The sequence below is a fragment of the Mustela nivalis genome (assembly GCF_964662115.1).
Source record: "Mustela nivalis genome assembly, chromosome: 14".
Lineage (NCBI taxonomy): Eukaryota > Metazoa > Chordata > Mammalia > Carnivora > Mustelidae > Mustela > Mustela nivalis.
The window spans coordinates 79,099,251-79,113,834 of NC_139033.1; the positions used below are offsets into that span (position 1 = coordinate 79,099,251).

At 34.8% G+C, this 14,584-nt stretch overlaps 1 protein-coding gene across 2 annotated transcripts in view; it reads right to left on the reverse strand.

Annotated features, from left to right (window-relative positions):
* CEP76 (centrosomal protein 76) overlaps positions 1 to 14,584 on the reverse strand; it is a 35,009-nt gene that overhangs the window by 18,533 nt on the left and 1,892 nt on the right. For both annotated transcript variants that reach the window (XM_082697412.1, XM_082697411.1), the window contains exons 3-8: positions 13,628 to 13,709; positions 12,778 to 13,002; positions 11,421 to 11,606; positions 9,168 to 9,265; positions 8,684 to 8,812; positions 3,900 to 4,088 (exon numbers count right to left, since the gene is read on the reverse strand). In XM_082697412.1, the coding sequence (XP_082553538.1) occupies positions 3,900 to 4,088; positions 8,684 to 8,812; positions 9,168 to 9,265; positions 11,421 to 11,606; positions 12,778 to 13,002; positions 13,628 to 13,709 (909 nt within the window). The remainder of the gene's footprint in view (positions 1 to 3,899; positions 4,089 to 8,683; positions 8,813 to 9,167; positions 9,266 to 11,420; positions 11,607 to 12,777; positions 13,003 to 13,627; positions 13,710 to 14,584) is intronic.

Below are 14,584 nucleotides of genomic sequence, written 5' to 3' on the forward strand. Positions count from 1 at the left end.
TAACATGCTTCACTGACTCAGCCAGCTAGGCACCCCTAGTTTTTTTCCTTTTTTTCTTTAAAAGATTTTATTTATTTACTTTAGAGAGAGAGAGAGAAAGAGAGAGCAAAGAGAGAGAAGGAGAAGCCAACTCCCTGCCCAGCAAGAAGCCTAACTTGGGGCTTAATCCCAGGACCCTAAGATCATGACCTGAGCTAAAGACAGGTGCTTAACTGACTGAGCCATCCAGGTGCCCCTAATTTTTTCACTTTTGATCATTAGTCTAGTGTTAAGCTTAAACAACTGGGGACAGGGGTAACAATACGCTAACTTTAGAAGAACCTAATTATTTTACAAAGTCTGTGCTCACAAATCTGATAGTCATAACATATATACTTTAAAAGGGGACATTCAGATTCAAAAGTTTATTAAAAAAACCTATATAGAACAGAAAGAAAAGTAGCAAGATTTTAAATATGAATAGCTAAAGAGCTAAAGGACATGAACAGACAAGATGACAAACGATATATCAAGAAATGCAAATATCAAGATGACAAATGACGTATCAAGAAATGCAAATACAGGGGCGCCTGGGTGGCTCAGATGGTTAAGTCTCTGCCTTTTGCTCAGTTCATGATCCCAGAGGACTCCCTGGGATGGAGTCCTGCATCCAGCTTCCTACTTTGCAGAACCTGCTTCTCCCTCTCCCTCTGCCTGCTGCTTCCCGTGCTTGTGCTTTCTCTCTGTCAAATAAATAAATAAAATCTTTAAATAAAAATAAAAATAAAAAAAAAGAAAAACGCAAATACATGGGAAAATACTCAGACTTAAAACAATCAGTTGAAATATCTGTATGTGATCATTTTTAGGTAACACATACCAGGAAAAATGACTGAAAGAACTAAATGTCAACAATGGCTGTAATTATGGGAGGTTTCGTATCATTTTCCCTTCTATTTTCTAAATTTCCTTTAACAATATTATATTACTTGCACAACTTAAAAATATTATGAAAATTACAAAAACAGAAAATATCTGATAATCCATAAAAAATCAAAATATTTAACTGTAAGGCTACAATTACATGAAGATATGTATTTAAGTGAAGGATACAGGTAACATACAAAAGCAAAAGTAATTATTAGGTTCAGTGGTAGCATAAGGGGCAATTTCTTTCCCCCTAATTTTGTACCAGTGGCTCTACACTGCTGTTTTTTTAACTATACTAGAACGACAGCATTCTAAAATGTCAAATTTGACCTTTGAAAAATAAAATATCCAACCTTTTAGACCTAGTAATTTCTATACTGAGATTTCAAAAGAAAAGTAATAATACTCCCAAAGATATTCAATGAAAAAGTTCACTCACAAAGATATCAACAAATTAGAAGCAAGCTACTGTATCCAAAAGAAACAGTTCCTACAATGTCAATGGTTAGGTAGATTTTATATATCAACTAAAGAAAACTTCATATTTACACACCATTAAAAGATGGAGATCATAGGGGTGCCTGGGTGGCTCAGTGGGTTAAGCCTCTGCCTTCGGCTTGGGTCATGATTTCAGGGTCCTGGGATGGAGTCCCATATGGGGCTCTCTGCTCAGCGGGGAGCCTGCTTCCCCCTCTCTCTCTTCCTGCCTCTCTGCCTACTTGTGATATCTCTCCCTCTCTCTCTCTATCTGTCAAATAAATAAATAAAATCTTTGAAAAAAAAAAGACGGAGATCATAAAAATTGTAGCAATACAAGGGAAAATATTCATAGCATAATGTTAAATTATAAAGCAGAACACAAAATATTATTTATCTCAATTATAATTATGGAAAAATGATAAATACACAGAAGAAAAAACACAAAAATATAAAGAGAGATGAAAAGCTGGCAATAGAATTATGGGTGAAATTTCACCTTTACTGCTGTAATGCTCTTGTTTTGTGCAAGAATAACTTTTTCAATAATTTCACACTTCCGGGGCTCCTGGGTGGCTCAGTTGAAGCAGCTATATTATATTTGGCTCAGGTCATGATCCCAGTATCCTGGGATCAAGTCCCACACTGGGCTCCCTGCTCAGTGGAGAGTGTGTTTCTCCCTCTGACCCTCCCCCATGCTCATGCTCTCAGTCGCTCCCTTTCTCTCTGAATAATTTTTTTTAATTTTTAAAAATTTAATAATTCAAATTTCTAACTTAAGATGTGCTTTCTCTTTAACTCAGGTTAAAAAAATAAAAAAATAATGAATAATAAAGAGTGATTATTTGCTTTAGGAAAGAATTATTTACATAATAATTTTAAATGTGTACCATTCCTGCTATATTTGAAATAAAAAAGCCTAATCCATACATACAACTTTTGGGAACCACAGCTTGAGAATAAATAAAAATAATTTTTTGATAATGTTTAACTGCTTTCTTTTTTTTTTTTTTAAACAGAGAGTGTGGGGAGGTGGAGAGAAGCAGAATGAGAGGGAGAGAGAAGAGAATCTTAAGCAGACTCCAAGCTGAGTGTGGAGCCTGACTTGCAGCTCAACTCCATGATCCTGAGATCACGACTTGGGCCAAAATCAAGAATCAGATGTTTAATTGATGAGCTACCCAGATGACCCTGTTTTCAATTTTTTTTTTTTAAAAGATTTTATTTACTTATTTGAGAGAAAACACAAGCAGGAGGAGGGGGAGAGGGAGAAAGAGACTTCCCACTGAGCAGGAAGCCAGATGCAGGGCTTGACCCCAAGACTTCAGGATCATGACCTGAGCCAAAGGCAGATACCCAAATGATTAAGCCACCTAGGAGCCCCTTCATTTTTTTTTTAAGGTTATTTATTCATTTGAAAGAGAAAGTGTGAGAGAGAGAGAAATAGCATGAGCAGTGTGAGGGGCAGAGGGAGAAACAGATTTCCCACTGAGCAGGGAGCCCAACATGGGCTTGGATCCCAGGTCCCCAGGATCACGACCCAAGCTGAAGACAGACACTTAAACAACCCAGGCACCTCTCCTTCAATTCTTTTTAAAATATAATCTTCCTAAAAAATCAATCTCTAAGCTGAATCGGCTCTTCTGTATAAGCTTTACCTTGTGAATGAATACTCATATTACTAATACAACCTCAGACCAAACAAAATTATTTCAAAACAAATTAAAAAATTTTTTTTTCTATTTCAGAACTGAAATGCTAAAGATAGTCTTGTTTATATATATATATATATATTTTAAATACTTTATTTTATTTATTTGACAGAATGAGAGGGAACACAAGTAGGGGGAGTGGGAGAGGGGAAAGCAGGCTTCCTGACGAGCAGGGAGGCCAACACAGGATCGATCCCAGACCCTGGGATCATGACCTGAGCTGAAGGCAGATGCTTAACAACTGAGCCACCCAGGCACCCCAGTCTTGTTTTTATACTATCAACATTTTTAGGACACAGATGATTGAAAATATCACATAATCTATAAAATTCATTTACTGAAGTGAGTTAACATCAAAAATGTACACAAATTCTTAATTATATACACTTGAAACTGAACAAAATACCATGCAATCCAAGATTTTCTTCCATATCCATCTTGTACTGCCATTTTATCTTTAAAAAAAAAAAATGTATCATCTAAATAGATTTTAAAACATGAATAGTACTAGAAAGACCATGATTCTGGTATAAAGCATCGTCTCCAATTCACTTTTTAATTTACCTCTATATCTTAATTTCTGTTACTACAGTACTTAGCTCCACCTCACAAAAATCACATTATGCTAAATAAGAAACTACACAAGAAAATAAAGATGCTGTTTTTTCTTTATGTATTAAAAAAAAAAGATTGACCTGTTCAGATTGATAATTTACCCACTTTTCTATTTTCAATAGAAAAATAGAAATTCCCATTAACTATGATGTACTGCTTTTTAATTCTATTACATGTGTAGAATACCTTGTTTCTACAGAGAAAGGCCAGCAGAGTGCACCACTGTTCCTGTTTACCTCCTCCTCCAATAACAGGGGCTCTTTCATAACCAAGGACATTAACAAATCTTGCTGCTTGTCTTGGAGTATCCAAAAGCCTCCCAGCTCGAAGTGGCTTAATATAGGAACAAACTGGTCTATTTACTCCATTTTCATCCTAGGGGAAGAGGGGAAAAAACATTAACTGTAAGGATAGATTAATTATTCCCAATTTTAACACTTTTTCTTAGAATATATTACTGTGAGACAAAATAATTCTGGATACCACTTATTGAGTGCTTACCCTGCATCTAACACTAGACAGCTAAGTGCTACGCATACAATTTCTCTTTTAATCCTCTTAACATCTGTTACTGTTCTCATTTCATAAATGAAGAAACTGAAGCTACAGGTATTATACAACAGAACCGGGGTTCAAAACCCTCAGCGGGCCCCAAAACTTGTGACAGTAAGAACTTCAACAACCATGATTCGGCAGTTTCACTCCTGGATATGTATCTGAAGCAACTTCAATCATTATCTCAAAGAGACTTCTGCACAACCATGTTCCCTACAGTAGCATTACTCACAACAGTCAAGATATGGAAACAAGTAAAATGTCCTTTAATGGATGAATGAGTAAAAAAAATGTGGTATTACATACACAATATTATTTAGCTATAAAACAGGAGATCCTGCCATTTGTGACCATACGGATAAATCTGAATTATGCCAAGTGAAATAAGCCAGACAAAGACAAATCCTGTATGGTGTTACATGTGAAATCTTTAAAAAAAAAAAAAAAAAAAAAAAGCCTGATTTCATAGAAATAGAGAAAAGAATGGTGGCTGCCAGGGGTCAGGGAGAGGGAGGACAGGGAAGATGTAGGTCAGAGGGTAAAAATTTTCAATTATAAGGGTAAGTTCTGAGGATCTAATACACAGCATGGTGACTACTTAATACAGTAAACTTGAAAGTTACAGAGAATAGACCTTAAGCATCCTCACCACCTAAGAAAGAGGTAACTATGTGAAGTGATAGATGTGTTCATTATCTTGATCTTGGTAGTCATTCCACAAAGTATACATATATCAAATCATTAGGTTGTACATTTTAAATATATACAATTATATGTGTCAATTACTCCTCAATAAAATTAGAAAAAAAAAAAAAAAAAGAACTCCTCTGAAAATAGAATATGCAGGTAGTTGGGGGATGGAGAGGGGATCTAAGCCAAAGTATCCTTTCATATTTTCAAACAGAACTTAATACTGTATATCCAAACAGAATAACTTTTCTGATTTACTGATCCAACAAATTATCAGAGCTCATTTTTAGTTTGTTTCCATTACACTTGGAGATCTACAGGAAACAAGGATTTGTTAACCAAGCAAACTGAAAGCAGACTTTTAAAAATCATTTAAGGAAAACATCTTTCATTTTAAATATAAGATGTATCCTAGCATTTGAGCTGAATAACTACAGGGCATACAAAAAAAAAAAAATCTCTAATGACTGTCCACCGCTGCGCTTTTAGAGTTAATATTACCAAAGCCCATATTTCTCTTAACTTCATTATTACGGAGATGACAAAGTCAAAGGACTACTTTCTACTCAAAATTCAAAGATAATTTAATAATCTATAATAGCAAGGCTCCTCAGAAACAAGGCTTAACTCAGTCAACAGAAAAATAATTGTTTCGATTATTAGAACCCCAAAAAAACCACCACTCCACTATAATCCCAATCCTTAGTAAGAAAAACAAACCAACCCTATTATTTACATTTAATTATAGAGAAAGATCATGAATTTTTTGATGTAGAGCAATGTATTATTACAATCTGAATTGTAACTAAGGTTCTCAACTCTAAAGGGCACTGAATTTTTTTCTCTGTCCTCTCCCACCCCACTGTTATCTCCCTGGCTCAAACACATCCCCGGAGGTCTCTTACTCTCCATCTCCCCAGGCTAACTTGGGAGTCAGCAATAGAGATAGAACAAAGGGATCAGCTAGGAAAAAGCTCAAATAGAATGAAGAACCAAAGACAATTAAGGAACAGAGACAGGAAGAGAGGAAATTTGAGTAAAGGGTGTTTCAAGGCACTCATTTTGAAAACAGAAAATCATCATTCTGATTTTGGAGGGAAGTAGAAAATTATTTGGATTTCTTTATATTAACTCAGTATTAATTGTTAATCTAGTATAATTTGAGAATATTAAGTCTTAAAATCAAAATCTGAACATTAAAAGGATAGCCTCAATCCTCAAGTGATTGATAACATTTTCTTAAAACTTAATAGACTTAAAGATCAAGTTCTGTAACTTATTTTAAAATTTCTTACATTAGAAAATTTAAAAGCTATCATTAAGTGAATTACTATTGTACTATAGGAAAATAAGCAAGGGAGGAAGAAAAAGTATAACAGATTATTAGGTATAACAACTGATGATTCTGCAGATGTTTGGTTAGGATAAAGGTAATTAACTGAGTTCCTGAGTGGGGCATTTAGTCCTATTCTTACCATTCCACTAACAGAGAGGAAAGGAATAAGGAAAGTGGATGTATTCGCCCTAAATCAATCATCAGTAGTAGCATCTTAGAATATAAGATACATTGGATGTTTCATTACAGCAATATTTCTCAAATTATCTATAATATATCCCCATAAATGAAAATGTCTTGAAAATTTCAGTAATTTCAGTATCTTAGCTTCTAAACTTGCACTGTCCATAAAGGACACCACTAATCCTATGTGGCCTTTTACATTTTAATTAAAATTAAATAAAATTTAAAATTCAGTTCTTTATGCCACATTTTACATGTTAATAGCTCTATGGCTATCATACTGGACAGCACAGAGAACACTTCCATCACTGCAGAAAGATAGTGCTGCTGTAAACTGTTTTCTCTTATGCCTAAAAGCACTGGAAATTCATTTTCAGACCATATATAATAATTTTTTGGCTTAAAACTACAATTTTTGTGGGACGCCTGGGTGGCTCAGTGGGTTAAGCCTCTGCCTTCAGCTCAGGTCATGATCTCAGGGTCCTGGGATAGAGTCCTGCACTGGGCTCCCTGCTCAGCAGGGAGCCTGTTTCCTCTCTGCTTGCCTGCCTCTCTACCTACTTGTGATCGCTCGCTCTCTGTCAAATAACTAAATAAAATCTTAAAAAAAAAAATACATCTTAAAGAAAAACAAACTACAGTTTTTGTGATTAGGTTGACTGCCTTAAATAAATGTTATTGTTCTTAACTTTGTATCTAGTCAAATATAGAACGCAGCAGCGAAAGACCCTTCCGGGAAACTGAAGTAAGATAAACATTTACTCTCTCTATATGTCCAGATGTGGTCCAGTCAAACCTACAACTTAATGGAGTCTCCACGACTAAGCTGCTGTTCAATACTGGGAAAGATTCTTTTCTCTTTTACACTATTTTTTATAAAAAGTGGCAATGCCTGGCCAATTGACAATCTCATATGGTCACCATGAGACTAAGTGACCTTATGTGGTTCAAATCTTCTTATAACGAATTTAAGAGATGGGAACTTACGTAATATGTCCTTAAAAAAATTCCCATTCCCTGATTTGTGTGTACTGCGTATCTCACCCTTTTCCTCCTCCTCTTTCATTTGCCATTTCTCTGATCCATTCCCTCACTCACCCATTCTTCTCTGGTCCCAGATTCCACATGGTAATACATAAAACAGACAGTAGGGAGCCAGTTATATTGTGACTGGTTTCTCTTTTCCCCATTCTGACATTCATTAATGTTCATTAATACCTTGTCTGCCCAGTCAAATAATGCATAGACAATGCTACTGGAAAGTGAGAAGCTGTTTTCCTCACTTCCACTAGTCAACTAGGCTCTCCCACTTCTAAGCTCCTCATCTAGAAACTCAACTACTCCTAGCCCATCCTACTAAGTAGGGCAAAACTAGATGAATGCACAGGATCTAAGACACATTATTCAAAATACCACCACACTCTAACTCTTATAAAAGCATCTATGTAAGGCTGAATAAATATAAAATACAGATCTGATTATATATTTTATTCTGATTTGCTAATGAGAGAAAATAGGCTTGGGATACAGGAAAAATAGAAATAGATACATAGAACTGAAATGCTGCAGTTAAATATTACTATCACTGGCTTAGAGATTTCGGCTATATAGAATTATTACATGGAATAATGTCTTTAAGAAAATAGCCTAACACTCGGGTCATGATCCCAGGGTTCTGGGATCAAGCCCCGCCTGGGGCTCTCTGCTTGGCGGGGAGCCTACTTCCTCCTTCCTCCTCTCTCTCTCTGCCTCCCTCTCTGCCAACTTGTGATCTCTGTCAAATAAGTAAATAAAATCTTAAAAAAAAAAAGAAAAGAAAATAGCCCAACAATGTGTATGTGTGTGTGTGTGTATATGCCCAGAGACCCAATTCTGCACATGAAAGCTGAATTTACATTATCAACTGCAAAGTATCCTAGTATTTAATCATTTAGTACAAAATATCATACTCCAAGTTAAACAAAGTGCGTCTTCATCTATTTTAAATCAAATATATTCAGAAAGGGTTTTAAAAAAATTGAAAACGAAAAGCAAAATAAAACAAAGATATGTATGTTACTTACTCAGTGAAAGTATTACAAAATCATATTTGATTTTTACAAATAAAGTTTCATTTGTCTGGAAAAAATTTTTTTTACAAATTCATGGTAAATGAAATTTACATATACAACAATTAATCTCAAATACAGGTATGAACCTTCTTTACCTGTGCAAAAATCTTAACCAGCCGTGAGTTGTGTGAGGGTCGAATTTGCAAATATTCTCTCCACCACTGCTTTGCATATACAAGAAATAATCGCTCTTTCTCTGCAGTTTTCTGACGTTCCAAAGCAAGCTTGAAATTTAAAAAAACATTTTCTTCAACTTCTACTTTTTCTTAAATATATAACAATTCTACATACTTCTCTCCATCTCTACCACCACCCTAACATAAGCTACCATTTCCACCATCTGTTAGAGCCTCCTGACTGACTTCCCTCTGTCTATACCACTCCATAAACTCATCTCCATATAATGGTTGTGATCTTCTCTCCTAAGACAAACATTTTTCAATAAATCACACCCTCATTCTCTTGCTTAAAACTAGTAAGTGATAATTTTCTTAAAAATAAAGTACTCTCTAGGATCAACAGGTAAATATATTACTATGAAAACAAATGCACAAAGAAGAGACATTCAGGATTATTTACCTGTGTGTTCACTACTTCTTGAGATAATGTTTGATTGAGTGGTGGGTACATCTCAAGTTTTATATTTAAAATTCCCACAGAAACTTTTGATTCTGTGCCTATGAATATAAATAAATATTTAGAACTTCAGAGGTTTCCAAACTATGTATATTTAGTCAACCAAAGTCTATCTAAAATAGAATTTTGTGATTTACCACTTACATGAAATATAAATAATATTCAACATCATCTTTACTCTTCATATTAAAAATGAACCAAATCAAATTAGTTTGTACTTTGCACAAAGACCTATTTTCTGAGTTTGCTTATCACTTTTTAAGGGGCTATTGGGGTCTACAGGATTTGGTATTCTTAATTCTTATCTTCGTTTAACGTATGACAACCAGATTTACATTAAAAACAAAGTAAAGCAACTGTTAACATCTCATTCTCAGAAAATATTTATACTTTGTCACATATAGTAATTCCTATGTATCCCTTCCTATATATATATTTTAAACCCCTTCCCATTTTTCACATCACATTTGACTACAAATTTTTCTTTTTTTAAAGATTTTTTTTTGTCAGAGAGAGAGAGAGAGAGACAGCCAGAGAGATGACAAGCAGGGGTGAATGACAGGTAGAGGGAGAAGCAAGCTCCCCACTGAGCAGGGAGCCCAATGTGGGACTCAATCCCAGGATCCTGGGATCATGATCTGAGCTGAAGGCAGATGCTTAACTGACTAGCCACCTAGGTGTCCCATGAGTACAAATTTTCAATCCACTCCTGGATTTAAAGAATTAGAAAATAAATATACTTTTTACCAGAACTATTAACTATTTCTCTGTTGAATCAGAACATACTTATTTCTTGGGTCACTAGTATGATTATCATGTTAGGCCTGTATCAGAAGACAAATAATGGGTATCTTTTGAAAATAAGTATCCCACATAAAACTTTTTCCCCCTATTTTCTATTTAAGGAAAAACACACTTATCAGAATCTAAAGTACTAAAGCTATACTGTCCACTGGCCAGGTTATAGACTCTGTGACTTAGTTTCAATACCAAAGTAATTCCTTTACATGTTATGCATAAAATATTGGTAGCAAATATCTTATTTTATTAGCAAATATCTTTTATACATCAGATAGTACGCAAGAGTCCAAGGAGATAATAGTAAGATAGGCACCATCTCGGTCCTCAGAAAGATGGGATTCACAGATCCCATCAATGAGCAAGTTAGTCTCTCTTTGAGTCCCACATTCCCACATGTTAAAGGCTGGGAGAATATCATCAACCCCATAACCTGTAAGAGCCACTGTTGCAGGAAGACACTGGTACTAATGGGGATGCACTGTACACTAGAGTATGCTGGAGTAGAGGGTTTTTACATATGCATGTGTGTAAAGAATCTTAATTTTTTTTACAGTCTTATATACAATCAAATAAATTTGAAAAAAGCAAGCATGCTAGCCCCATAAAGTTTTTCTTCCTTAAGGCAAGGTAAGATAGACTGTGAAGCTCTATACTCATAACATGCTTCATGACATCTCCCAAGACTACAATACTAGAATCCAATTGCAATTCTAACAGAATTCCATTTTTTAAAGTATTTTTTAAAAAGATTGTATTTATTAGGGATACAGTGGTTGGTTGGGTTATGGACATTGGGGAGGGTATGTGCTATGGTGAGTGCTGTGAAATGTGTAAGCCTGATGATTCACAGACTTGTACTGGGCAAATAATACATTATATGTTAATAAAAATAATTCTGGGGGCGCCTGGGTGGCTCAGTGGGTTAAGCCGCTGCCTTCGGCTCAGGTCATGCAGGGAGCCTGCTTCCTTCTCTCTCTCTCTGCCTGCCTCTCAGTGTACTTGTAATTTCTCTCTGTCAAATAAATAAATCAAAAATCAAAAAAAAAAAAAAGATTTTAAAAGATTTATTTATTTTAGAGAGAGGGAGAACACACACAAGCACAAGGGAAGGGCAGAGGGAGAGTGATCTTAAGCAGACTCCCTGCTTAGCACAGAGCCTGATGCAGGACTTGGGTCTCACGACTGTGAGATCAATACCTGAGAGGAAACCAAGAGTTGGGCACTTAACCAACTATGCCACCCAGGGATCCCCTAATGAAATTCTTTTTACATGTTTCCTTCTTGAAATTTTTTTTTTACATGTTTCCTTCTTGGTTTATAAAGGTATTCAGAAAACAAAATGTATCAAAGAACAAGCTGTGGCTATAAAAAGGGAACAGTGATTAATCATCATACCTACACCCATAAGTTCCACAGTGAGACTGGTCATTCCATTTTCTGAGCCCAAAACTGATCGCCATTCGAGAAAATAGGATGCTACCAAAGTAGTCTCACCAAATATGTCTGTTTTGATTAGCACCATATGAACTGGATCACTTATTGATAACATTGTTGTTGAGTCAGCCATTCTAGTTCCATCACCTGGGAACATAAACCAAACAAATGCACATTACATATTGTTAGGATAACATAGAAGACTACTTTTATTACAAAGAATACTAATAATAAACTTATATTAAAACAAAAAAAATTATTTGGTTATGCCTCAGAAAGCATGCAACAGATTACTTTATAAAAAAATAGAATCCTAGGGTGCCTGGGTGGCTCTCCTAGTTAAGCCTCTCCCTTGGCTCAGGTCATGATCTCAGGGTCCTGGGATCAAGCCCTTCATCAGGCTCCCTGCTCAGCGGGGAATCTGCTTCTCCCTCTGCCCGCCCCTCCCAGCTTGTGCTTGCCCATGGTCTAATTAATTAATGAATCAGCTAATTAATTAATTAATTGATTAAAAACCCAGTCTTTTTCACTGGGGGCAAAAAAATTTTTCATAATGTATTAACCATCTTAGCAATCTAAAATTCTGAAGGTATAACTCTGTAACTTTGCTAAGTTTACAAATGTAAAGATTTCTATGTTGAAATAACCTATACAATATATTTACAGAAATAATGTAAAACAATTATAGGAATCAAGTATACAATTTTAAAGTTATATAAGAGAGTTACAGATTCCCATCCTAACTTTTATTTTTGAAGGTTATAAATCTAGCTATCTTTCATATATAAGAGGAATTATGTCTCATTCTCCATTATAGCCTCAGCACTTTCCTAGCACAGGATAATGCACCTAACATGCACTTACTGATTCACTGACTTTAGAGAGAGAGAGCATGCACACACAAGTGGCAGGGAGAGAGGAAGAGAGAATATCAAACAGACTCTGTGTTGAATGCAGAGCCCAATGCGGGGCTGGATCCCTCAATGCTTAAATCATGACCTGAGCCAAAACCAAGAGTCGGATACTTAACCAACTGTGTCACCCAGGGCACTCCCCATAGGCATTTAAATGTTTACTACTAATGAATAAACCATTAAGACAGTAAGAAAATAATCTTCACGGAAAATTAATTAGCAGAAAATAAAGAAGGTGGGTGGAAGTAATTCATATAAAAAAGAGCAGTGGAGAAAATAAAAGCAAAGTAGGAAGATCCATTCATTATAAATCTCTCCTTACAGCAAAAGTTGTAATGGTTGTTCTACAATAAAACCTAACAAAGATTTATTCAGTTAAGTGACAATTTATCATCACTCCTTACCTAAGCTTTCTCGGTGTACTTCAAGTAAAAAGCCATCATGAAAATCTGGTTCACAGGCACATGGAACAGGTTTAGAACGAAAACGTTGGTTTCGAAAATGTAAACATAAAGTAAAGGTTGAACAAACTTGTCCTGGTAAAGGCTCAGGTTCTTGTAGATGTTCCAAGAAAGCTTTTCCACCCAAAACCTGAAGGTAAAGATACCTCCGTGTTGGATCAATATTAGCTGTAAAGTGTAGCAATATATATGAGGAAACTGCCAAATAACTTAAGGAATGTGATCAAGACAATAGGAAATAATAACTTAACAGAAATAAAACCAAAGACTAAATAAAGAAAAAGAGTAACAAATTTACTCTGTACCAGGACCATTTACAACCAGGGAAGAAAACAAACATAATATGATATCTTTATCTGAGTTTATATATATCCTGGCTACTTTTTCCCAGCTAGAAAGGAGTCAGAACCAAGGCTTAAGAAACTTTCACTTTTTAGTTGCTTATCCAACCCTCCTTTACCTCCACAAACGAACTCAGACAAGTATAAACTCAGCAAGTGTACTTGTTAGGTAAATAACATTTAAAAAAGCAAGGCTGTAAAATAAATTATTAGAACAGAAGAAACCGGTGATGCTGTTTTTGTTTCCATTCTATGATACATTAAATCTTCTGACATACACACTTCATGCAAAATAGAATCTCGGGTTTTTTTTTTTTTTTTTTTTAATTAACCACAAAAATGTTAAGTATTTCATTTGGGAAAGAAGTAATGTTTACTATCAAATACCAAACAGCACATCAATATGTAATACTGTGCAAAACAAAATCAATGTTAAAAAGAAATATACATACTTTTTTTTAACAACGTTGATTGTCTATCAGTAAAACAAACAGGTTGTTTTGGAGAGGAAGGTAGTTCTTGATCAACACTGTCCTAGAAAAGCAGGAAAAATATTGAAAACAAATTAGAAAACAAAAATTAAAGCTAAGCAAGGAAATGTCAACAATGGGACTAAGAAGTAAATAAAAATAGATAGGATAAAGCCCCCTCAAGGAAACTCTTATTTTCTCAGCATAATTAAAATAATGAAAAGCCTGCAAAAAAAAGATGATGTGACTGGTCACACCTAAAATCTAATAAGGAATTTAACTGTGTTCAATGTCCACAGAACGCAAAAAACAAATCCTTAACATCTTAAACAAGGTTAAACTTTTTCTAAGCCTAATATGACATTTGGCTTATGATTATGAACTGATTATAATAAGGGAATGACATTCACACAGCAAAAACTGTTACTGGGTCAATTTTTAAACAAATGGGTTTATAAACCTCAAAAACCAAAAAAAGAGGCTGTATTAAAATACTTATTCCCCAGTGTATTAGGTAGTCCATCCAATTTTTACATTATATTACCCAGGCATTATTAGGTCACAGTTTCTCATTATTGCCTCATTTTCAAAAGAAGGCCTACTTACTAATTTGTGCACTGAGGCTATCATCCCACTACTGACCTATTTGTATAAAGAGATTTGAAGGTTCTTACACAATTATTTTCTTAAAGAAATGGATAATTTGTTGATCATAGAGAACGGACTTCCAAAAGAATGTGTTTATTTTAAAAATATGCCTAATCTTAAAAAAAAATTATAGAATACTAGTGAAAAAGAACTAGGTTATGGTGAACTAATTTAACTGAAATATATACACTTAAAATTATAGACCTAGAGAATAACAACAGAAAATTCTGTCATTTTAGAGAGAAAAATATAGTATGTAACTCCAATCTCTCTGATAAATAATCCTTGCTA